This window comes from Chrysemys picta, chromosome 15 (genome assembly GCF_011386835.1).
Source record: "Chrysemys picta bellii isolate R12L10 chromosome 15, ASM1138683v2, whole genome shotgun sequence".
Taxonomy (NCBI): Eukaryota; Metazoa; Chordata; order Testudines; family Emydidae; genus Chrysemys; species Chrysemys picta.
Genome location: NC_088805.1, coordinates 27,540,020 through 27,566,875, shown reverse-complemented (window position 1 = coordinate 27,566,875; position 26,856 = coordinate 27,540,020). Strand labels below are relative to the sequence as shown.

At 42.5% G+C, this 26,856-nt stretch overlaps 1 protein-coding gene across 1 annotated transcript; it reads left to right on the top strand.

Annotated features, from left to right (window-relative positions):
* Positions 1-4: 4 nt before the first annotated feature.
* On the top strand, positions 5-26,566 carry MORN3 (MORN repeat containing 3). Its single transcript, XM_005298639.5, has 6 exons — positions 5-120; positions 9,607-9,762; positions 12,459-12,616; positions 16,258-16,417; positions 20,067-20,251; positions 24,653-26,566. Exons 2-6 carry the CDS (start codon positions 9,618-9,620, stop codon positions 24,719-24,721), a joined length of 717 nt encoding a protein of 238 aa, XP_005298696.2. The 5' UTR covers positions 5-120; positions 9,607-9,617; the 3' UTR covers positions 24,722-26,566.
* Positions 26,567-26,856: the final 290 nt, after the last annotated feature.

The window sequence follows — 26,856 nt, the reverse complement described above, 5'->3', positions numbered from 1 at the left end:
TTGCTATGGCTACCCCAGCAGGGGTGGGAAAGTTGTGTGCACAGGCTGTACACAGCTCACGCTGCTAGCGCTACATTTCACCAGAGCTCCCCAGATTGCCTCTGCAGCAAAAACAAAGAGGTTAGTCTACCCTTATTTGCTGTTAAAAGAGGGGAGATAGAAATGAGTTTATGTTAGGAACAGAGAGATTCGTTGTTACCGGCTATTCTCCTTTAATTGCTCTGGCACAGCAGGAAAAAGAAAAGGTTAACAATAAAAAGGTTTCTAGTAATTAGCATAGTGGGCTTTTCCATGTCCTTCTGTGCTCACCCTCCTCCTGCTTTGCTGCTCTCAGAACTAGAACTGGACAACGGGCAGCAGAACTTGCCAGGAGAAAGGTTAAGGAATCTTTTTGCATCAGGTGGTGGTATGACTGATTCCTCCTAGCCCCTGTGGGAAGCTGCTAGTGCTAGCTCAGGACCCACTACAGAAATCTCTGCTACAGCAGCTACATACAAACTGAGCTGAGCTGTCGAGAGATCATTGGCCGCCAGGGAGAAGTTAGCGCAAAAAAGCAGCAGGATTTCCCCCTACTGTTAACCTCATCTCAGAAAACGAGCTCCCCAATGTAGACTCTGCAGAGAATAGTCACAGATTTCTATACAGGGTTATAGGTTATATAGGTAAGAAGGGAGGGGAGAACAGAAAAGCGCCTGGTTGCTGCTGAGGACTCAGTTACAGCAGCTACCCAGTTGAGCGGCAGGGCACCTCTGAGTGCTGCCCTCTATTAATTACTAGCTGCCAGCCCAGAACCACTGCTCATTAGAGCAGAGCTGCAGGGATCAGAATGAAGGCACAACTACACCTCTACCCCGATATAACGTGACCCGATATAACACGAATTCGGATATAATGCGGTAAAGCGGTGCTCCGGGGGGGCGGGGCTGCGTGCTCCAACGGATCAAAGCAAGTTCGATATAACGCGGTTTCACCTATAACGCGGTAAGATTTTTTGGCTCTCGAGGACAGCATTATATCGGGGTAGAGGTGTATTATCTCTCAGCCTCCTAAACACTAAGGCCAGAATTCTCAGAAGAGCTCAGCACATGGGGCACATGCTGGGTGCCCAGCTTTGAAAATCTGGCCCTAAAATGTCACCTCCTTGCATATCCTAAACTTCACTGACTTCAGCTGGCGATTTCAGGCTGCAAAGGAATGTAAGACTGGGCCCCAAGAGGATGGTGGAGACCTCCAAAGTGTATAACAAAGAGACAAAATTCATAACAATCTTTTTCACTAGAGTACATGAAATTGTTGAGTTAAACCACTGACATTTATGTACATTCTCTGATTTCGAGTGCAATAAATATACAATACCTGTACCATTGAATTTAAAGAAAGTAAATACTGAAATTAACTCAAAACTGGCATAATAAATACGCATTATTTTAAAATGGTTCCTTGCAAAGAATGATGCTCCAATTGAGGGTGTTCACTTGAAGCAGTAAAAACCTCTATGGTTCATTTTCTTCAGTCCTCAAATTGCTGAAAGGGTTACAACTTGCTGGGAAAAAGGGGGTAGAGTAGTTGGACAACTTGTCATCACAGACAGCAGACAGCTATCACTCTCTCTTTGGTTATGAGTTGGCTCACTCTGAGGGGATTGCAGCAGGTTGATTTTTGGGACAAAGCTGGAGTGTTCAAGAAAGAGCAGGCTTGCTCTTAGCATCCCAAACATTCTGGCTCCAGTCAGCTTCTGCAGCTCTGCAGGGCACACTGGCAGTTTTAGGGGGTGGGGAGATGGCATCGGGCAGACAAATGGTTGGAGCTGGGTGAATTCTTTGGTAAAAAAGGCTTTTAAATTAAATTTACTTGTGTTCAAATTTGTAAAATAACCCATAAAACTAAATTAATTTGACAAAAATGGGAACGCATCCCACACTGGAAGACTGATTTAAAGAAGAAATTACTTTCAAAAGATAACATTTAATCCTAGAGAGCAAATCATGACCAGCATTTCACTCTCTGATACTCTACATAAACTCTATTGAGAGATCAGGACAGACATCCTTTAATGGTGATAACATAAACAGTGATCAAACACCATAGATTCAGAAATGCAATGAGAAAATTCAAAACTTTGAGACAACACAAGAGACTTACTTCTTAGTCCTGAAAAATATGACTCCCAATGGAAGATATTTTTAAAGGGCTCATCATTGAATGAATAAATAAATCTGAGTACACTGTAAACAAAAAACAAGTTGTCATTAAAACACAAAAAAAACACTACATTGTGTAACAGTTCAAGTTGGTCAAGTACAACAACTATCACCCCAAGTACTAAGCAAGTAGGAAATCCAAAGTTATCCCAGGCATCATACATGGCATCCAAACAACAAGAATTGTAACTTAACTATCCTGACTAATAATAAAACTTCATTAATTAAAACTTTATTTTAAAAAACAGATGAGAAACACTCGGAAACCAAGTGTTTCTGAACATTAGACCTAACTTGAGTCATCTTAATTAAAACTCAAATAAAATAAATCTTTAAGATATGGTATGCTATTGTCTCAATGTTTACATTTAAATCTCAACACAAATTTTGTTGAAGGGCTTCTCAGACTTTAAAGTAGTTCACAGTGTTAACCACATCCACCAATAAAATTTATTCTCACCTGCTTCAAATATTCTACTATGCACATGAGAGTGAAAAGAAAGATATACTTTATCTCTGTGTTAAAGGGTAGCTAAACAAAGATGTCAAGTACAGTGCACTTTAATTGATACCCCTTATACAGTCTAGCATAGTTTCCAAACTGTTCTCTAGAACACTCAATTGTCAGGCTACAAAAGTTGTTTACAATGAAGTAGCTCAAGTCCTCCTCGTGATTTAAACCTTTGAAAGCAGGTTTAAAGAAAATCTAGGACCCGTATGGAGCCACATGAATTAAATAGCATGTCATTACAGACTTGAAAAAATGTGATATAAGAACATAAGGTAACATCTGGAGCGAGTATACAAACCTGTGTAAGACATTCATTTTGATAACATACCATAAAGCAAATAATTTTAGTGGGAGCAACAGCCTCTAATGGTCACAAGTGAGAACTGCAGCAAAACAACATTTTTGTTCCATTCCAGATATTTGTGAGAGGGTGAAACCTATGTATATTATGGCTATTCGTTTTATATTTCCTAACCTTTTAATTTAAACTTGTATCCTCAACACTGCATTTTTATAACACAAAACCCTATGGTAATGCAACATTAAGATGGCAAATTTGGAGTTAAAAACAGGAAATGCAAAAGATAATTTTCTCATATACAGCTAGGGTGACCAGATGTCCTGATTTATAGGGACAGTCCCGATTTTTGGGTCTTTTTCTTACATAGGCTCCTATTACCCCCCTCCCCCATCCCGATTTTTCACGCTTGCCATCTGGTCACCCTATATACAGCTGTTAGGTCACCTGCATTGCACATGCTGTATTTTAAGAGAGACATTTAACAGACTAATTAGTAATATGTAAATTGTCAGTGAATTAAAGTTCACATGAGAATCTTAGCTTTAACATTTCTGTTTTTTATTTAAAATTGTAACCTCAGAACTGTATAAAAATAAGCAGTTGTATTTTATATACTTGTGCTGTTTGTTCTGAGGAAAAGGAAAACATTAGCTGAAATCCTAGAGTTTTGTGTTCTTGGAGTTTAGTGAGGGAGAGATTCTTACCGTGTTTCCTGTGTGTGCATGATTTTCCTTCTCTCCAATGAGTGGATATGCTTTGCCTCACAGAGCACTATGTTTAGCAGTTAAGAGTCTAATCTGGTGGTGCCTGAAGGAACAGTAACATGCACTTGGTTACTCTCTCTGTGCCTCGGTTGCCCATTTGCAAAGTAGGCAGGGCCGGTGCAACCACTAGGCCAACTATGCTGTCGCATAGGGCACCAAGTGGTTGGGGGCGCCAAAAAGCGGTGCCCTGGCTCCAGGAGCGGCGCCAGGATTTTTGCCACCCTAGGTGGCAGCGCTCCTCTGAACATACAGTGGCGGGAGTCCTTCTGCTCCACGTCTGCCGGAGTGAGTGAAGGATCCGCCGCCGAATTTCCGCTGAAGATCCGGAGCGGAAGGACCCCCTGCCGCCGAATTTCCGCCAAGGGCGGCAAAATTCTGCCCCCCAAATCCTGCTGCCCTAGGCGACCGCCTGGGGTCGCCTAGTGGAAGCACCGGCCCTGCCTGGCTCGGAAGGGAGGAGCCGCCTTCCAGAGGCACTGGAGAGCCAGAGCATCGGCTTGCGGGGGTGGCAAACCCCAGCCATGGAGGAGCCGGTGCGGCGCAGGGGGCAGCAGCCCTGCAAAGGCGGCGGCGCCACTAGTAGGGAGTAGCTGCGCTCCTCACCTCTCCTGCCCAGGCTGCAGCCTGGCGCGCACCCTCCCCCCCAGGAGCTCCTGCAGTGGATGCATACAGACGGCAGCACCTGTGCACCCCCCGGCTCCCCTCTCGCCACGCTCGGGCTCTGTGGCTCCCGGGCATGTGAGCCACCGCTGCCGCCGCCGGGGCATGCGGCCCTGAGCCTGCTCTGGGAGGGGTGGAGGTGGCTCACACTCCCGGGAGTCGCAGAGCCCAAGTGTGGTGAGGGGGTAGCCGGGGGGCACACGGGAGCTGCTGCCCACATGCATCCGCTTCAGGAGCCCACAAGGGGAGGCGCGCCCCCCCGGCTCCCTCCTCACCGTGCTCACGTTCTGCGGCTCCCAGGTGTAGGAGAGAACGGCTGTAGGCGGGAAACAGCAGCAGCAGTGCGGCCTCTCCTGCCCCACGGCAGGCTATGCTCCCCGTCTGCACCTGCTGCTGTGAAGGCTGCCACCGCTCTGGGCTCGGGCCGCCCGGCTCCCCCCGCGCGGTGCCCGGTTCCTGCTGCTCTCGGCTGGCAGGTGTGGGGCCCCAGCCGAGCCAGGCCCCTTGCGTCTTCTCCGCGGTGGCACCCCCTGCCCACGTCCTCCCGGGCAGCCGCGGTGGCAGCGGCCAGGGAGTTACAGAAGGAGTCTGTGTTAGGGCTGGTCTACATTAAAAAGTTAGGTCGACCCAACTACATTGCTCATGGGTGGATTCCACTAACACCCCTGAGCAATGTCGTTAAGCTGACCTAACCCCCAGTGTAAACAATGCTAGGGCCGGAAGAATTCTTCCATTGACCTAGCTACTGCCTCTTGGGAAGGTGGATTATCTATACTGATGGGAGAATCCTTCCCATCGGCGTAGGGAGTGTCTACACTGAAGCGCTGCAGGGGTGCCACTGTAGCATTTCAAGTCCCTACCTTAGGCACTTTTCCCCCTTTTTCTCCATATGCTTTGGCATGTAAATCAACAGACATTCTGCCAACCGTTACCCCACCTTCTCCTCCTGTGCACTAAGCCTCAGCACAGCTCACAGGCAAAGGCTCCTTTGCATGCCTCACACACATAGGGTCTGCTGCTGCACAGCACTGTTATGCTGGCTTCCACAGGTTTCTGTGCTGATGCCTTTGCAATTATTCCATTTAGCTCCTATATTCCATGCAGAAACAGGGGAACATTCTGGGCTAGAGTCATCTTGTGATAACTTTAAATATTCAGGTTTTAGAGTAGCAGCCGTGTTCGTCTGTATCCGCAAAAAGAACAGGAGTACTTGTGGCACCTTAGAGACTAACAAATTTATTTGAGTATAAGCTTTCGTGGGCTACATGCATCCGAAGAAGTGGGCTGTAGCCCACGAAAGCTTATGCTCAAATAAATTCGTTAGTCTCTAAGGTGCCACAAGTACTCCTGTTCTTTTTAAATATTCACAATACAGTAAAGGAAAACTGAGTAAGCCTATAAACACACATCTCAGGGTTTTGATGAAATCACAACCCAATTTAGCTTCTTTTACATGGTTACCATGATGTCATCAGAACCCAATTATGTCTGTGCATAACAACATAGATCATAGTTACCTGTGTAGTAAGTATGGTTAAAGAGACACTGTTAAGGCTGATTGTGGACTGCGTACTGAAATATACAGGAATCCTGCTCCCTGAAGTATCTAAGAGAGCGATATCTTTGTATATTTCACTACTCTGCCTATTCACACAGACAGAATAGAAGGGCTGAGGTAGGGATTTGTTATTATTATTTATTTGTATTATGGTAGCACCTAGAGACCTTGACCAGGTTGGGGCTCCATTGTGCTAGGCACTGAACAAATGCATAGTAAATGATAGTTACTGTCCCAAAGAGCCTACAGTTTGGAAACAAGATGTTAACAGGTGGATGGGACAAGCAAGCAGGATGGAGGAAGGCAAGGCAACAATAATACCATGTATGAGGATAGACTTGGGTGTACAATTCACAGAGGTATTAAGCCAACACCAGCAGCATCAATCACAGTAATCACAATTTTCCCACTTGCTTAGTCACTGTCAAATAGCAGGTTTTGTGCAGGCTTCACAGAAGTGGTGGCTTTTAAGTAGGGATTTGAAGGATGATAATGTAATAAGTGAACATTTTAATAAGGAGATTTTCTCAATATGTAAGAGGCAGCATGGGAGGAAATACATAGATACTGGTTTGTGAAGTGAACAAATGGGCATTTGAGACTGGCTTTATTGGAGCAAAGGTGAGGTCAACGTCATGTTAAGATAATATGATGGATCACACAGGAGCAACTAAATTGTGAAGGGTTTTGGCAGTTAAGACAAGAAGATTGTTCTTGATGAGGTGGAGTGGGGGGACTTACATTATGAACTGTATAGATAATAGATATTATTATGCAATGTAGAAAATCTGCTTTTATCCTTCTATTTCCTTGCTCCAAAGTGTTTGTGTTTAGTCCAATCCAGCATCTCTGTCTCCTTTTCATAGACTTTCTATCAACATTCATTGTTATTGGTTATTGTAACATTTTATGAACTTTCACCTACTTTCCAACAATGGCGCTCATAATCAGGGTAGGCTTGCTAGACTCCAATTATTACAACACTGGCAACAGAAGCATTTGTTTTACCTTAAAATAAATCCAACTGCTCAGAGACCTCCAAAGGCAAGGAAAAACAATGAAATACATCACCACAAATAGCATAGTCTGCTGTCTTCTTGTGAGGAAATTAAATCCCGCAAAATGGCTTTTGAATCAGCCAAGTCCACAGTTTTTTCTTAGCCCATTAGTGAAAGAGAAATATAAACAGCTAACTCAACTTTACTTTTTAAAAGGTATAACTTCTAGCTTTCCCCTCTTCACTCAGAAATAGCCTAAACACCTCTCTCTTTCCTTCCACCTTGGGATCCTCACTTTTACTCTCACAATTGGCTATCTTTGGCAGTGGTGCTGGAACTAGGGGTACTGCTGCACCCCCTGTCTTGAAGTAGTAAAAACAATCACCAAATACATGGTTTCCAATATCAGCACCCCCACTATAAAAATTGTTCCCGCAGTCTTGATCTTTGGTATCTTCCACTATCAGACCTCTATCTCTCCCTTCACCTGTTGCCTCATGGCTTATGGATGTCTGCAGGGGCAGATGGCCAGACCTCCTTCTTTACTGAGAGCAGTGATTGGAAAGTGCCAGAGGGGAGAACTTAAAAAAACCCCCACCCAAACTATTATTTAATCCAAACTGATTGGGGCAGAAGAGGGAACTCAGGGGGCAAAAACCATGAACATTTCGTCCAAAGCAAGATTGTCTTTTAGTTTTGCAGCCTCTCATGTTATATACTTTTATTTGATATCATCTTTAGGTATTTCTCAGCATTTCTGATTTTGAATAAGCAGGACTGTATTAAACAATGAACAGTGGGGCAGGATAGCAGTCGGCTGAGCTGGGGCTCAAACTGGCTGACTGGTTGACCTGTCCATCATTCCATACTGATGATTTGTGAATGGACTGTCTATGAATCAATACAGTATCCCTTTTTCCAGTCTGATTCTTTAATTCTAAGAATCATCTAAAAAAACAGTTTCTGTCCAGCTTTTCTGATCATCAAACTGAACTGTTTATAGCTCATCAGTTATTGTTTTCCAAATAAACTGGTGTCCACTTTCACTTTTGGGTAAATCTCCTTAACTTACTCTTAATACAAGCTGAGAGTCTCACATAGTCATGTGATTCTAGCAGGTGTGGCTTGAAAAAAAAGATATTGAGAAGCTCATGATATACTCATGACAGCTGGCAAAACTGCCTTTGAGTCCTATAACAAATGTCTTCTCACTTATTTTTGTCTTTTAGATTATTGAAAATTATTGACTTGTTTTCTATATCCCAAAATAGGACTTTTTCTATATCTTCTGTATTTATAAATAAAGAATAATTACACCAGCTATTAACTTATTACATATTTTGATTTATAAGTATCTATCTCAGTGCCATCCACCCTTCTCAGCATGCAGCACAAACAATTTTTTAAAAGGTCAAGGGATCACAATCAATACTCTACTCAGCTCAGGCAAAGGGAATGGAAACCACCTGCAAATCCCCTGCTGGATTGATGGCGGCTTCTCAGAGCATTCCACACTCATTAGAACTTTTGTTGGGGCTGCAGGGGAGGAGATGGAGGCAATTGGGGAGGGAGTGTGTGGGGCTGATTCAACACTTCAGATGAATAATCACAGATTTCTGTGTGATTATTCAGTGAATTTCTGTGTCCTGCACAAGAAGCAAATCATAGAAGAAGACCTCCTTTGTGCCCTCTTACCCCAATTCTGGGTTGCTGGGATCAGGGGACAGTATGGCCCTTGTGTAAGTAAGAGCAGTCTTAGGGGTTGCTCTAATTTATGTCAACCCTGCTTTCATAGTGCTAAGTGTTGCATCATTCCCCCTCGCATCCCTACACTCTGAGCTGCAAGAGAGAGCTGTGCAGGGACAAAAGAACTCTCACCAAGGCTGCTGTAGCTCATTTCTGTCTCTTGCATGCTATTAGAGCATCTTAAAGGGACTGGAATGGGAGCCAGGACTTGTCCCACAAACTTCTAGCAAAAAATTTTACTTGAGTTTCTATCACTTTCAACAAGTAATGTTCCTGTGCCATTATATTCATTTTTAACAGCACAGACACAGTAAATTAGTTGTATCAGATCCTCAGGTAGAGTAAAATGTCACAGCTCCCTTGACTTCAACTGAGCTATGATGGTTTACATAATTTGAGGATCTAGACCATTGTCTGTTCAGATATCTTTTAGTATTTTACATGCTGTATTTAAATAATTGCCCCCTCTATAAATCCCCCCAATAAAGCAATGATTGCAGTGGTTCCTTAGAAAATTTGGTTGACATTTGCAAAACTTGCTGAATGCTTCCTGCATGCAGAAAGAGAATATTGCACATTGAAAATGTGTTCTATTTCAACCTATATTATTAATGGTCCCTAATACTTTACACTATAATCCTTTATTTTCAGTTGCTACTATTTTATGCTTAGGTATTTTTTAAGTTTCTTATTTCTGTTTGTTTTGACTTTAGTTTAGTTTACCTTTTTAAAAGTCAGATGTTAAAGTCATGCTACTGAAATATTTGTATCATAAAATGCAGCTTATAGATGGAATGTTCTTCCTGTACCCACCTTGGTAATGTCTCTCTAGTTGCATTTCTGACAACTTTGTGTTTTCATTTCCAGCTAAGAACAATATGCCCATTGTAAAATATCCTAGGACCGTAGAGCCTCTCTGGACTGAATGGGACAGGAAAGCACAGAAATGTGGATTAAGACATACAATTTATGCTGTCAATAGGGATCACTATACTGGAGAATGGTTGGACAATTTGAAGCATGGTAAGAATATTGCTTACTAGAAGGTGCATTATATATTTATATGTTCTTTATATATTCTAAGGGGCAGAGACTTTTGACTAATTTTAATCTGTTTCTAAAGCACAATCTCTGTATATATGGTGCTATATATATATATATATATATATAATAAACTTAATGCAGATTTCTAAAATTTTGCTCAAGCACATTTTCATGTTAAATAAAAATATGCATGTTCTGGTTTGAATAACTGCAAGTCAAACAAATGTTGCTGTGCACATTCATAGCAAAACATTACTTTGAAAATATAGACTATTGCTTTAGTCAGTTATATGCACCTGAAAGCCGCGGGACCAGGACCTCCCGCAGGCATGCCGAAGGCTGCCTGCCTGCCGTGCTTGGGGCAGCAAAAAAGCTAGAGTCATCCTTGCCCTTACTTACCAATGGATTTTGAGGCCAATGTTACTTTGTTTGGTGATTTTGGTGGTGCAGTGGCAAAATAGAGTTATAATGAAAGCTCATGTGCAGTCTTAAATATACAGTGACCCTTTGCTCAAAAAATACAAAACAATCCAGAGATTTTGGACATAGGAAGAATTGTTCAACAGTCACAAGTTCATCCTCAGCATTCTCACCCCTGCCAGACTGCGGTGCTCAGGACCTGAACTTGTATCCCTTAAGGCATGTGATACTTCCATACCTGTGCACTGACCTGTGCACTGGCCAGGGCTGGGGTTTGAGGCTTATGCAGATAGAGGAATAAATTATAAATGTGTATTAGCAGGGCCGACGAGTGGGGGAAAGCCGGTACAAATTACTGGAGTCCGCAAGGGGGCCCGGTGCCTGGCTTCCCCCCACTCTTGTCAGCCCTGTTTAGCCAGTCCGCCCTTGCTGGGGGGCCCGAAAAATCTTTTTTTCACCGGGGCCCGAACCCACTCTCGGCAGCCCTGTGTATTAGCAGCGGGTCGTACGCTTCATAGCTTGTGTATGGCAAGTCCATGGCACACACCAGAGGCTCTTTGCATTCCTCCATTCCCTCTACAAGCTCACTGTGTGTCACCCTCCCATTCCCCTCATTGTCAAGGGATTCCCTGCAACTCCCTTCAGTCCCCCTTCTGCAAGGAGTTCTGTGTGCCTCGTCCACCACACATCCCATGCCAAAGTTTCCCATTCTCCACCCCCATGCCAGCAGTTCTGTGTGCATGCCCATTCCTACTTCCCCTTAAGTCCTCCATGGCTCTGCATGCCCCCCATTATTTCCTCCTTTGAGGGGGTCCTACATTCTCCTCTCTTTGGCAGGGGCTCTGTGAGCACCCCTCATTGTTATTCACCTATTTAAAATGTCTCAGTCATGCAGAAACAACAACATGTAATTTAGAGAAACAATCACACTCAAAGCAAATCCCTGGGAAGAAAAGATGGATTGAAAAGTGTGCATCCAAACTATTGGGTGACTGGTTAAGGGTAGAGTTGCAGAAATCAGGGTTAGTTTGTGAACAGTTTGCAAATAGAAAACAATGGTTAAATGCCTCCTATAATTTATATTCACCCAGCTCTCCTGTTCTCCCATGCTTCTTATGGAGGCAGCACTTTAATGGGGCAGGTTTTATATTTTGCAGTGATGGGACTAGGAAAGTTTTTAATTTTTACTGATGTTGCTTGTACATCACAGCAAACCAAGTCAGTATAAATATATAAGATAAACCCAAGGGTGGGAAGAACCCCAAAGTATCAGAGCATAGAGGAACATTCTAAAATGGAGGCACTTATCCAAACCTATGGAGACTCCCACCAGGCCCCACAACCCTCCCACTCCCCTGCCCTAAGCAGGCCTTTACCTCTCACCATCTACTTGGGCAAGCCTAGAGTGCCTCAAATCCTCTCTGGTGTTATTGACATTTGGACTCTATGGGGCATGTCCCCTTTCTGTCTTCTTTCTGAGCCCCTCTTTTCCAGGCACTCCCTGTCTCTTCTCTCCCAGTGTGGCATCGCCACACTCTTAATTGACCAGTCTTTGGTTTCTTCCGTGGTTCCCCATCACCTGTTCTCTCCCATGCTGCTAGCTGCTTCCTGGCTTATTAATTCCAGCAGGGAGAGCAGTGAAGAATAAAACAAGAAGAGAAGAGCAGACCTGGCCTTCCAACCTCACTGTAATGGCCAGAGTGAGAACTACAGCAAAATTAAAAATTATTGTTCAGTCTGAGCTACTTTGGGAAAAGATGGAGCAAAATCTGGGAGTATTGCCCCAAAACAGGACTGTTGGCAAGTATGAAAATGTAGATGTTAATGACATACAAAGGATCGGAGCAAAGAAGTAGTATTATTCACAGTTTACAGATAGTAAACTGAGACACAGGGAGATTAAGTGACTCACCCAAAGTCGCATAGGAAGTTTCTGATAGAGATCAATAGTGCATCTGAGTGTCTGAAGCACAAGCATGAATCTAGCCTCATTTAGAAAGAGCTGCAAGCACATATATTTACCTGTGCCTTCTCATATTCTAGATTGATCAAACTATAAAATCTTTTGTTCCTGATTGACCACTTAAATTAAAAGCTGTGCGCAGAGAAACATGGTATTCTGTCTTTCCTGTTATATAGTTAATGACTCCTATTTAGCCTTGTAAAGGTGCCCAGATACTTTATAAATGCTTATAATAACAACAACCATATACTATTTTATGTCTTACTGTAGCCCCTGTACTTTGTTACAACAGGTAAAGGTACACAGACCTGGAAAAGTACAGGCGCAATATATAATGGTGACTGGAAGTTTGGAAAACGGGATGGATATGGAACATACAGCATTCCTGACCCTGTAACTAAAGAATACAAGAAAGTGTATTCAGGCTGGTGGAAAAATGACAAAAAATGTGTAAGCGATCTTTGTTTCAAGTCTTTTACTTGAAATTACCTCTCAAGATTTAAGCAAGTGGCAGGAGATGATCTCATGTTTTGAAATTAGTCCAAAATCATGGGGGAGATTTGGAAACAAAATAAAACAAACAACAAAGTTTAAAATGTTGATTTTAAAATTACATCTGTAATCTGAGGCTAAACTGAAGGTATGAAGAGACTTTCAGGAAAGAATGCATGTGAGACCTATGAAAGCATAGTGAGGCTGTTATTATTATTTAGAGCTTTCTTGGCCTGCCAAGGTGGATGGCTGAAAGTATGACCTTCCCTCTCTCCTTAGCTCCCAATGTTCTTGCAATTCTGTGTATGCTTTTGGTTTCCAAAACAAAATGCTTCAGTGCTTTGTTTATTTTTTCTATTAGATACCACAGAAGATTTAATCTCAAAGCTTGCAGTGGACATATAATATTCTGTGATTGCTGGGAGAAGGAACGAGATTAAGCTCTCCTCTGGGTTTGAATTTTGTTTACATTTTAAATTTAATTTTGTTCTGTTGAAAAATTGACAGCCCTGGAGACTAAAATCCTTTCTCCATAGAAAAGGCTCACCAGGGCAATAGCAGTTACCTGATTGCCTACAGTGGCCTTTCAATACGTCTCTGCCCTATAGACAATTCAATTTTCAAGGTCATTGGATCCTTGGTCTCTATTGAAATTCCCAGCAAAGAGGAGTAGTTGTAGTGGTCATCTTTTAAATGTGGGCACCTGTCCATTGACAGCTGGAGTGAAATAATATATAACCAAATAGCTGTCATATCATGACTACAAACCTGGGTCACATTCAAAACTAGAAGCAGAGAGACAAAAAGGTCTGTATCCCTCAACACGTCCATCTAGTTTCTACTATATTTGAATTGGTCAGAGGAAACTTGTTAAAAAAACATGTATTGAAAGTGTTGCAAGAAGGCGCAACTTCTTAAAATAGCTTCTTTAAGGGTCGATAGAGTATATTAGAACTATAACACGGGTCCTTTTGGAAACCAAGAGACTACCCAAAAAGGTCAGTGTTTCAAAGAGGGTCACTCTTCATAATAGGAAAACCACCTTTGTAATAATGATTGCAACCTTCTTACATGCAGAGTCTTTTTGAGAAATATTTCCTGGTCTGCTAGTGAAAACTTCCTGTTATTCTTTGTATATGATCTTAAAATAAATTAACTGTCTTATATATCTAAATGGCAGGCACTTCCATGGCTCTAGACTCTTGAGGGAGGCCTCATTTCTCATTCTTTGAAAATATATTTTGAGTGGTTGACCTTCAGTCAGTGATTTGTAATGACATCCTGATGCTGCTATTCCTTTACTTATATAAAAGCTTCCCATTTGCATTCTTGAAGCTCAATAAAATTAATATTCAGAAAAAAAAAATTCTTTCAAGAACTGATTTTATTTTTCTACTGAGATAAGATACTTTATTCCTCTGGGGAAACTCATCAATATCATGTAAATGTTTCTGACTGATAGGAATCCCCAAAGTAGGGCATGCCTCTTGAGACTGCTTTTTGGCTTTTCATAACAGGTGAACACATTGTTTCCTGTGTAAAATAAAATTTGTGATCTTAATCAAGGAGTCCATTAACCACAACCCAGCACTGGCACCAATTGATTGTCAACTTCAGAAGCAACACTAAGGACTGAACAGGTTATGGAGACTGCATCACCGCAAAAAGTAGACCCTTCATGACAAGATTGAAACACATGGCAGGGGGCAGCATGGATGAAGCTTGGATTGATGTACCTGTTGTATGGATAAACAGAATACTTCCCTCTCCATGGCTATCAATACAACAACTTTTGACAGTGCCAAATTCATTATTAAATCTTTAAAAAATAAAAGAAGGAAGCACAAAAGCTTTTGAGGAGAATTTCATGTTTTTATGATTTTTTAGGATGGGTAAAAAATCAGGGAACAGTGCAGATTCTCTGCTCTGAGCTAAAGTGGAACTGAGTTTTCTGTTTCTGTGCTGCAGTCTTTGTTAGGTTGTTTTCTCCTCAAACTGTTGTGTAGTAGTTACTGTAGGTGTTTTCTGAGGTGGCAGCTTACAAGATAATGTGTTATTAATTGGGAGGGCTAGAATGGAACAGTCAAATTCTGGTTCTCCAAGATTCTCTAGTTTTCTCCAATTAATGGTCTCCTTTCTGAATAGTGGAAATGCTTCTGCTTTTGTTGTTGTTTTATCCTTTTTATTTTTGGATTTTATGTAGTATTAATAAAACACAAAGGAAAGAAAGGCAGTTGGACTGCAGGAGAGGAGGAACTTACTGTTCCATTTCTCCCATTCATGATGCCAAGTGGAGGATCCCACACCACCTCAAAATTGAAGGCTTGTCTACATAGGGACAGTCAAGATAACTTCATACCAATAGTTATTTTAAGACACTTGTGGGCGTTCCTCAATCAGATGTAAAGTGGAGTTAGTTTGCTTTATTTTAGGGGATTAAGATGAAGTGAACTAAAGCTACTTCACTCCTGAATGAGCGCATCCGCAGAGGGGTTTAATGCATGTTAATATCACATCATTAGTTAATTAGTCTTAACTTCCCTGAGTTTCCCTATATAGATAAGCCCTGAGAGAAGATCCAGGAAAACGAGTGTTTGCTCTTGGCCCTGCTAATATCTCATTGGCTTTATCCTGTTATGTATAGCAGTGCAGGAGAGGCACAGGAATCTCACTGAAGCTTATACACACACCCCATCCCCGTGGGACCACAGAACAAAGAAGGTGGCAGGAGACAAATTGGTGGGCAGAGAAGCTCAGGAGCAAAAGAAGGAACCATTTTGTGGATTTATGTGGCTATTTGACAAAAAGATTAGTTATGGAACCATATGTGTAGCTGCAAATTGGCATATACATAGGATAATGGGCTCTGCAGAGACTCCTAAGGCTATTGGAGTATGGAGAGAGGACATAAAACTGAAAAAAGAATGAAATGGTAAAAGTCCTGACAGTGAGACTTTTCCCTGGATCTTTAGTATCTAGTAGAGATCCTTAATCTCCCAAGAGCCAGTGGTCCATTGCTTGGGACTAGGAAAGGTACAAGAGGTCTTGAGGGGCCATAGAATCCCCATTTTAAAGGACATCCCTTATTTGGTGCCCAAGTCGGTATACCAGTAAGACCCAATTTGATCATACACTATGATATACATTTATGATTTTGTCCTGTGTAAGATTTTGTAACAGGAATTGTCAGGTGGAGTCCCTTAAAAATCCTTTGTCCCTGACAGTTGTCCTTTATTTCCTTGAAACACAGGTTATAGGGATTGATCCTGCATTGGCCAAAGGCCCTCGCAGTCAGGACTAGGTTATTTCCTGCGCTGATTTCTGCATTTCGAAAATGACAATGCATTAGACTTGGCCAAACCTGCATTTGTTTTGGAGACTCTCCTTCCATACATGGGTTTGTGCTTTTACTCTTTTCTTATAAAAATATAACATATTTACACTGTTTTGAATAGCCTCTGAGTCTGGATGCCATTAGTAATGTATACAAATAATAATGAGCAAGTTAGTGGCAGACCAGAGAAAAGAACCCAGGAGTCCAGACACTTGTTTTTAATGCAGAGACTGTTAAACTGAGAACTGTAACCTTTTAATTTTAGGGCTATGGAATTAAGTTTTACTCGGACATGGAATATTATGAAGGGGAATGGAGTGGCGGGAAAAGAAGCGGCTGGGGCAGAATGTACTACAAGGATGGATCCATTTATGAAGGACAATGGTTGGAAGACCAACACAGTGGCCAAGGAATGCTTCGCTTAAGTAGGTTCCAACAGCTTCTACTCTTCAGACATTTGCTGGAACTTTGTCTTGACCTCCAGCGCCCCATTTTGTCTTGATATCTAGGTAATACCTCCACCATCCCTAAGTATGACCTATTAGGGGTGGGATTCCTCCCGAAACCTTTTCCCCCCAGTTTTGGTCTTGGATTCCAGAGGGGGGGGGGAAGCATCTGCTGGATGGCATTGTTTTAGTTCTTTGCTCCATGAAGATGGTGAGCTAATGCTACCCCTATACAGCTCTGAGTATCTCAAGCCAACACACATGAAACTTATGCTTAGTAAATTGCCAGAATGGGCAGAGAGGCAAGTTAGAGGATGTACTACTTGTATGAGTAAAGAACAAATGTCTCTGTGATCAAACTAAATGCTTTGCCAAACACACTTTCTAACTGGTGCATCTGACAAGAAGTTTGGTTTCTCCAGTATTTTTTCCCCCACTTTGTGTTTATTTTGCTTTTCTTTAAAAGGATACAACTTTTTTTGTTTGTTTGTTTGTTTGTTTGTTTGTTTGTTGTTGATTGTTAATCAATGGTTTTAAACATCGTCCCTCTCCAAAGCCCTGTGCTCACTGGGATGAGTTCCCAACAAACACAGGGGATCTTCAGGGCTCAACACTGACCCAGAAATAACACAATATGTATGAATTTAAAATTTCAGGGAGAGTCTCATCATAAAAGTAGAATTTTGGATTTTTGGTTTGGTTGGAGTTTGATCAAATGTAATCTAAAGATAAGAATCCCAATCTTTCTCAAATAGATTTTGTGTTTCAGGAAGATTTTAGAAGGAAATATTATCTCCATTGTTATGTGGGTCTTCATCTAATTGTTTCCCCAAGTGAATGTCATACTAGTAAACTGATAAATAAAGCAAAGCAGCTAGTCAGCGTAAGCAATACTTTTAATATGCATTGCGTACACACCAGAGCTATCACCTTTGCTATACATGTAAATTCACATTAGACCAATGGTTCATCTTTGTTAAATCAACACCAACAACCAACTTTCCATATATAAGTCACACAGCTCACCTGCTTCACTCCTCCTCTAGTATATACATTAAATGCCTCAGTTACTAGTCAGTACCCTTCGTCTCCCATTGAAGCCTAAAAATAATCAAGACCAAAGTAAAAACAAGGATTTTGTAATAAGTTACTTTGGGGTTGTAATCATGTTATATAAGGTGTATTATGTAACTATATACATACCATTTACAGATGGATTCCAGTAATTTCTAGCTGGATGCTGACATCTTAAACAATGTCTCATTACAACTCTTTTAGCATAATAAACAAAGGTGATAATTAACACCACTGACCCACTTCTTTTTGCTGATGATGGGAACTCGCCTTGAAGCACTCCTTCCACTTGTAGTAATCTACAGCATTCAAAAATTTAACCAGACATCATGTTCTGAGCATTAATTGATAACACGGCACTGTCAGTTGAGGGCCACAATTTTTTAACTATGTGAAGGCTTCAGGTTTGACATGCCTATATATGTTATAGTTTAAAAAGTTGATTTTTAAACATTTTCTCTAATATTCATAGCTACATTATTATTCTCAGTTTGTCATGTTTGGTACCATTGCATTTATGGGAGAAAGGGCTTTAGAATTATACCCAGTTTGACCCATTTCTGACACAGGATTATCAACATTTCCACCAACTGGAGGATATGGAGCTGGGAGCCAGGGAGCAGCATGTCCCCTTGTGACACTGCAGAGGGTAACACCATTGAAATTATGATTTTTTAGATTTTTGCGAATCAAATGACGTCTCCCTTACCTTGATGTCATTAACGTGCCCACACAATTACATGTGCTCCCAGCCTATCAAGGCTGAGTCATTGGCTGCTGTCTCCTCTCTGTTTCAAAGCCCAGATACTTCTGTCACAGCCTGGATCTGATTATAAGCTGGATTCTTTGTGGTTAAAATTAGCCAGCACAATTATTTCATGCCCACAAGCTTAATATATTCAGCTCAGTCTCTGGAAACATGCCCACGTGCTGAAAGCTTTGCAATGGGGAAAGAAAAGCAGTTCTTCAATGGAGGTCATGATGAGCTGCAACCCAAGATTAAATTGCTTATCCTGGCAGAATGCCTGGAGAGGATGATCTTAGACTAGGGAATCACATTGATTTACTGGCTCAGTTATAGTCCATTACAGGAAGGGTTTAAACCAAACCATAGCAAATGTACAACAGAGACCAAGGCTATGAACAATAGTGTTTCAACTGCCATGGAAAGAGTGCAGATAGGACCTCCAGTATTTCAATTTATCCTGAGTGTTTGATAGAATGGGGCTATCAGGGCCAGCCTCATGACTTGCTGGGTCTCCAAGCTGCTGGGACAAGAGAACAGAAAGGATCAGAGCCTGAATGGACTTTCTGGCTGTCTAGGTGCTGGATGAAACTTCATTAAATGTGGCATCCTCATTGTCCCTGGCTCCCTTCTACAAACCCAACCTAATCCATCTGTGTAATATCCACCTTCAAAAGGGTATTCCACTTTCTATTCTGTTGCCTTTACCAAGTGCTGACAATTCCCAAATACCCTAATGTTCTCTGAAGTGTTAGTCCAAAAGTGTCACCACCACCACCAATGCAAAGGTTGCTGGAGTTCGCCTGGACCACAGGTGCCGCCAACCAATGTTATAAGTAACGTAGATAAAAATTAACACTATTTCTGAGGGGGTCAGAAACACTGCAGCTGGGAAAGAGAGGCTCAAGAGGGGCCTGTTATGAAATTATCATGATGGTGACCCCGGTAATATTCCAGCATCCCTCAGAGCTAAAGTCCTAGGTGACTGCCATAATCACAGATCTAATGACACCCCTGTGAAGGCTCTCTCATTTCCTTGAAGCTCTGTATTGTGTGTAGGTGGCACTCTTTCCTGTCCATCATGGTCTGAGTCTTAAACAATATAAAGTATAAAACTGTGTAAAAAAGAGTCTTACTTCTGTATGCAGAAAAATTGTAGGAGGTACAGTAGAGCTAAGCAAATAATTTGTACATGTAATTTATCTAACAAATGTATTTTTCTGTGCATGAAATGTCCATGAACAAATCCCATTTTCTGTGAATATTCTTGAACGGTGAATATTCTTCCTGTTTCCTGACTGCATGAGGAGAATTCTTAGAGCCAGGATTCCAGTGTGAATAGTTGTGATTATAGATCTAGGGTGACCAGATAGCAAATGTGAAAAATCAGGACGGGGGTGGCGGGTAATAGGAGCCTATATAAGAAAAAGACCCAAAAATCGGGACTGTCCCAATAAAATCGGGACATCTGGTCATCCTATATAGATCTGAATTTGTATTCCCTAACTTTTCTGCAACATTTGTTTAAAATTTGCTATGCCTCGGCACTAAATGTGTTTACTTAGAATATTTGTGGAAAGTGAATATAACATGCATGTGAACACAGTAAAGTGAATCAATGCAACACTTAAAATAAGTATTGGTCTACATTTTTGCTCCATTACGTTTCCCCTTATGGATGGAGCCAGGCAGAAGTTTTATGTATATGTTGGCTTATCCGTGTTTTGTTGATTTGTTTAATTTCTAGTCACCTAATGAAAATGTGCACCCTTTCATTGCCTGTCCACATCTTTATTTGACCCATTACAGCAAATGAAAATCGGTATGAAGGAATGTGGAAAGAGGGAAAGAAACATGGCCTAGGAAAGTTTTTCTACCTGAATAAAGGCCAGTTGTTTGAAGGTTTCTGGGTAGCAGATATTCCAAAGTGTGGAACTATGATTGACTTTGGACGAGAAGAAGCTCCTACTCCTACGCAGTATCCAATACCCAAGGTAACTCTGCTTGGAAATTTAACCTTTGGTGTTTTCACAGACAGCACAAATTACAGCTGTCACCATTAGATTTTAAGCCATCTAAGTAGCATTTCTTTCTTCTTTGAGTGATTGTGTCCACATGGGTTCCTCACTCATAGTGTGTATGGAGGGCCAGCTCCAGGCACCAGCTTAACAAGCAGGTGCTTGGGGCAGCCAAGTGAGAGGGGCGGCACCTGCGGCAATTTGGAGGCAGCAGGTGCCTCACTCCCTCTAGGAGCGAAGGACCTGCCACTGAACTGCCACTGCTGATCGCGCCTTTTTTTTTTTTTTTTTTTTGCTTGGCAGAAATGCTGGAGCCGGCCCTGCGTATATGAGCCCCATTGCATGTAAGATTGGATTCCTTTGGCCAGCGATGTCTTTTAGGGCCCCACCTGTGCCCTAGATGTCCTTTTCTAGACCTTTAATCATTTTTGTTGCTCTTCTCTGGACTTTCTCCAAGTTGTCCACATCTTTCCTGAAATTTGACACCCAGAACTGGACACAATACTTCAGGCTTAATCAGCAGAGAGTAGAGCAGAAGAATTACTTCTCGTATCTTGCTTATAAGACTCCTGCTAATAAATCCCAGAATGATGTTTGCTTCTTTTGCAACAGTGTTACACTTCTCCCCAGTTCAGGAACCCCCACCCTCTTGGAACCTCAGTATAATATTAACAGGTTGTTGTGTCCCTTCTTTGAGCCCTTAGCACCCTTTACCCTATACCACCTATCAATGAAGGCTGCCCTTTTAGTATCTATTACATCATCTCAAAGGGTAGGGGAGATTCAGTCTCTTATGGTGGGTCCCCTTTATACAGTGTTTCATCCCCAGGCCTCATCCCCAATTCCTAGCCAAAATTGTTTCAAAATTCCATATGAACTAAATTAATTAATCAATTTTCTTCTCCAAGCCTCACTCAACTCCAAGGAGGGGTGAGGGGACTTTGTATGCTTGATATAGTAAGGGCATTATCATACTACTTTAACAGGACAAAATCATTTAGGAACAACCTAGACTGTTTGTGGCCTTTGCAGATAGGGTTAAGGGTCAGGCAATACATATCCTCATACAGATTATGAAAATGGGACTCCAACTGTATAAGAACATGTTACAAACTAGCCAACTTAGAGCTACTTAGCCACATTACTGCTCATTCTGCTAGGGTTCAAGCAGTCTCTGCTGCCTGGTTGAAGAATGTCCCTATTTCTGAAATGTGTAGGGCAACTATGTGGAGCTCAGTCGACACATTTACAAGACACTATTCTTTGGTAGAAGCTTCCAAGTTGGGTGCCTGTTTTGGTAGAGGTGTCCTGCAGTAATTGTTTAAGTAGGACTCCTCATACCCACCTCCATTCAAAGATTGTTATTTCACCAGGAGGGGAACCCATGTGGCCAATCACTCAAAGAAGAGAGAACGATTATGTGCCTTACCCTAACTATGGTTCTTTGAGATGTGTTGTCCACATTAATTCCACAACCTGCTCTCCTTCCTCACTAACATGGGGAATTCTGTATTGGCAAAGGAACTGAGGGACAGTTGGGGCTACTGCCTTTTGTGCTCTGAGTTGGGGGAGGAGGGGAGAGCAGGCACAAGAACATCTAGGCGCAGCCCCAGTGGACACTGTTGGCCAAAGGATCTTGAACTTGTGCACCAAGAGTGCAATCTCTGTCGTCAACACATACCAAAGAACCAAAGTTACTATAAAGTAATGTTTTTTCCTCCCTTTGGTACAGTTAAAAGAGGTCACCACAAACAATGCTTCACCAACTCAAGCCTTACCAAAACCCAATGTTACATTTTTTCTCTGCTCATTCCTTTGTCTAGTTTAGATATCAAGAGCTTTGGGGCATTGGCCTTTTTTAATAGGTCTGTAAGTAGTAGGCAAACCCATGGTGCTGCAGAAATAATAAACATTGAATGGTCACTATGGAAAAATTGTCTAGATCTTAGTTGGAACATTGAGCACCAGATTTTTTTTTAAAGAGGGGATATAAACCCTCATGCTTCAGGCGATAAACTAACCACTAATTGACTAGGATTAGGATAAAACTTTCCCGTAGGCAGGTTATTCCATCGTTTTCCATGCTTTTTTTTTTTTTTTTGCACCTTCCTTAGAAGCAACTGATACCAGCCACTGCCAGAGACAGTCCCCATTTGTTGGCTGTAGACAAATAGGCCACAACTCCCCTGTGTCAAAAATATGTTTTGACTTTACCACATTTTTCCTTTTTAGTCTGTTAACAGGATCTACAAGTCAACATCTACCATGCAAACCACTGTGGTAGGCCTGGGTTATACTTTGTCTAGACTATGTACGTGCTAAGGTGGCACCCACACAGCCTATACATAGATAGTAAACGGAGAAGTAAAAAATGGTTACTCACCTTTTATAACTGTCGTTCTTCGAGATGTGTTGCTCATATGCGTTCCAATTAGGTGTGCGCATGCCGCATGCACGGCTGTTGGAAAGTTTTTCCCTATCAGCATCCATCGGGTCAGCTGTGGAGTTCCCTGGAGTGGCGACTCCATGGTGCTCAATATATGACCCTGCCGACCCGGTGCCCCCTCAGTTCCTTCTTGCCGGCTACTCCGACAGAGGGGTTTCGGGGCGGGTTTGGAATGGATATGAGCAACACATCTCAAAGAACAACAGTTGCAAAAGGTGAGTAACCATTTTTTCTTCTTCGAGTGATTGCTCATATCGATTCCAATTAGGTGATTCCCAAGACTTACCTAGGCGGTGGTGTCGGAGTGAAAGAGTGCAGATTGTAGCACCGCTCTACCGAAGGCCGCGTCGTCTCTGGCATGCTGGACGATTGCGTAGTGCGAGGTAAAGGTATGCACCGAGGACCAAGTCGCCGCCCTGCATATTTCTTGGATAGGCACCTGGGCCAGGAACATGGCTGATGAGGCCTGGGCCCTAGTGGAGTGTGCGGTGAGAGCTGAGGTCAGCACCCTGGCCAGCTCATAGCAAGTGCAGATGCAAGATGTGATCCAGTAGGATATTCTCTGAGAGGAGACCAGGAGGTCTTTCATCCGGTCCACTACGAATAGCTGGGTTGATCTTCTGAATGACTTAGTGCGTTCGATGTAGAAAGCCAGGGCTCTGTGGACATCGAGGGAATGCAGCTGTTGTTCCTGGGGACCAGCATGAGGTTTCGGGTAAAAGACGGGCAGGAAAATGTCCTGGCTGGTGTGAAAGTTCGACACCACCTTTGGGAGGAAGGCCGGGTGTGGTCTGAGTTGCACCTTATCCCTGTGGAAGACCGTTTAAGGTGGGTCCGAGGTGAAGGCCTTCAGCTCAGAGACTCATCTCGCGAATGTAATGGCGACCAGGAAAGCTGTCTTCCAGGAAAGATATAGGAGGGAGCATGTGGCCAGTAGTTCGAACGGGGGCCCCATGAGCCTCGAAAGGACCAGGTTAAGATCCCACACAGGGATAGGCTGATGGACCTGAGCGGTCTAAGCCTTTGAGGAAGCGACCATAGGGTTGGCAAAGACAGAGCAGCCAGACATGCCCGGGTGGAAGGCCAAGATGGCAGCGAGGTGAACTCTTACAGAGGGCACCGCCAGATCTTGCTGTTTCAGGTGCAGGAGGTACTCCAAAATGAGGGGTACCAGCACCTGGAGGGGGTGTGTGCGGCGCTGGTCACACCAACATGAAAATCTTTTCCACTTCACCAGATATGTGGCTCTAGTGTAGAGCTTCCTGCTGTCTAGCAGGACCTGTCTTACTTGGTCCGAACACAGAAGCTCCGTGGGGTTCAGCCGTGCAGCTTCCAGGCCGTGAGGTGGAGGGACCGTAGGTCAGGATGACAGAGGCGACCGTGGTCCTGAGCGAGTAGGTCGGGGAGGAGAAGCAATGTGACCGGTACGTCCACTTACAGCTCCAGCAGCGTGGTGTACCAATGCTGGAGAGGCCATGCTGGAGCTATCAGAATCAAGCTAGGGAAACGTGGAGAACTCGCTAAGCAAGACGCCACAGTTCTAACGACCATCATGGGTGGTAAGAAGGAACTGAGGGGGCACTGGGTCGGCAGGGTCATATATTGAGCACCATGAAGGTGCCACTCCAGGGGGCTCCACAGCTGACCCGATGGATGCTGCTAGGGGAAAGCTTTCCGAGGGCCGTGCACGCAGTGCATGCACACCTAATTGGAATCAATATGAGCAATACTCGAAGAAGAATCGATAGGCACTGCTGTCATCATAAAATGAGGAAAGTGTAGAAAGTGTTTTAAAGTATTTTGTGAAAGACTGCACGATAAATTAAAGTCCAGTTAAGAGGGAGATTCTACAGCAGCTCTTGAATAATCAGTGTTTACAAATCCTGAGCTCTGTAATTACATTGCATAAAATATTTGTGTTTTTAATTTAGATTGAACTGGCCAATCCAGATGATGTTTTAGAAGAGGCCCAGGCAATGCTTGATGACAGCCAAGAATGAGAAAAGGCTACTGATAAAGATATGAGAAAAGAACACAAGACTCATTGTTACTTCTTCATTTGAATCATCTTTCTAGATCCATGGTATATGAGACGGTGTGTTTTGTAAAGCCGAGAAGAAGCACCCAAACCCACTTTGGTCTCAAGAAATTAATTAGTTCCTCAAAACTGCCACAATGTATACTTCATTCTGAATTTCTATTTGGAAGGGATCCATTTTACTCAGGAGTTTGGAAGCTGAGGAGGCCTTATAGGAAGAAATAATTCTGTCCATATATAAATTAAAAGTAGGTGTTGACCTCCTTTGACACTATATTATAGAAAACCTATGTCTGATTGTAAACCAATTTCCAGGCTGTTTTAATACCAGATGGCCATGGTCAAGTGGTCTGAAAGCCAAGCACACACTAGCCATACTTTCAAGTTCTAGTCACAAGAATTAAAGTAATGGCACTCTGAATTAAAGTAATTCTGGAAGGTCTGTATTTTTATTTTCTTCAAACCATAGCACTAACTCAATGTAAGGCTAGTGCTACTGTTCAAATTAAAAACAGACTAGTACAGATGGGTCAATGGAGATACGTGCTGGCATAGATGTCAGCCTGGTATTACAGAAAGAGGTGCATTCTGCTGGTGGCTGTAGTTAGGGTTTTTATATGGGCTTGCTTGACCTTGCCTTCTATACATCCCAAGAGTATTAATTTAGTTTACAAATTTCTGTACATAGGGGTAGCTTTATTGGAACTAAGAATCGTTTTCATGCTGCACTGAACACCATTTAAAAAAATTAAATGAAAATGTGAGATGGAAGCTAGTTTGCAGCCAGACACAGGACTGCCATACTGTAGTGTGTTACAAAGAGGTCATTTTTCAGCAAAACAGCCATTCCCAAAACACTACCCATAAGTGCCAGGTTTACAGTAATGCCCATTAAGTTATGGGGAGATGATTTATTCCCAAAGTGACTTCTAGTCTTGATCCAAAAGGCTGCAGGTTTCATACAAGAAATTCCTTATAATCCTACAGAAGTATTTTCTAGCTCAGCTTGAAAGAGAGGTAATAGCTGTGATGTTGCACTTTATATGATTTTATGAAAATATGCTAATGAGAGTGAATATAATGTAACTGGAATATGCTTCATGCAAAAGATCTCTTGTAAGGTATCATTACAAAGCTTATAATCTACTGAGTGTGTTCATCCTATTTGTATGAATGTATCATTCTTGTATCTGAAACTAGAAATATGAAATATAACTCTGAGGGCCTATTGTAGTTATACAAAGTGCGGGCCATTAATGGTGGTTTGGAATCTTGATGGCTCCCATCAACCAGGACAATTGACTGTGGATTGCTGTTTGCAGGCAGGCCTTCCTGAGAGTCAAGCTAGGAGGAATGAAGGCTTGAGGTCTTACAGTGCCATGTGATCATGTCACCTGAACTGGAATCCATCTTTAACCTGGTGTTTTTCCATTGAGAAGGAGGGGTGGAAACCCAGAGGAACAAAGGATTCCCGCCTTATATAAAAGATATATAAGTGGGTGGAACAGAATAAGGGGGGTGGCCATCATGAGAAATCCCCTAGCTACCACCTGAGCTGGAACAAGGGCTGTACCAGGGGGACAGGATTGTGCCCAGACTAGGAAGGCGTCCAGTCTGTGAAAGAAACTTATTGAAACATCTCTGAGGGTAAGATTTTAGCTGTATTCAGTTTTCTTACTGTATTAGGCATAGACTTGCGGGTTTTATTTTATTTTGCTTGGTAATTCACTTTGTTCTGTCTGTTACTACTTGGAACCACTTAAATCCTACTTTCTGTATTTAATAAAATAACTGTTTACTCATTTAACCCAGAGTATGTATTAATATCAGGGGGGGGAGCAAACAGCTGTGCATGTATCTCTATCAGCGTTATAGAGTGCGAACAATTTATGAGTTTACCCTGTATAAGCTTTATACAGGTGAAACAGATTTATTTGGGGTTTGGACCCCATTGGGAGTTGGGCATCTGAGCGTTAAAGACAGGAAAACTGAAAGCAGCTTAAGAAGTGAAGTCTGCAGCTTTGGGGCACGTGGTTCAGACCCTGGGTTTGCGTTGGAGCAGGCTAGTGTGTCTGGCTCAACAAGACAGGGTGCTGG

Bases quoted from the DNA above. Each gene is read 5' to 3' on its own strand.
- MORN3 (XM_005298639.5), top strand. From the start codon at position 9,618: ATGCCCATTGTAAAATATCCTAGGACCGTAGAGCCTCTCTGGACTGAA. The intron at 12,617-16,257 runs GTAAGCGATCTT...TTTTAATTTTAG, and splicing joins GGAAAAATGACAAAAAATGT to GGCTATGGAATTAAGTTTTA. The intron at 20,252-24,652 runs GTAACTCTGCTT...TTTTTAATTTAG, and splicing joins CGCAGTATCCAATACCCAAG to ATTGAACTGGCCAATCCAGA.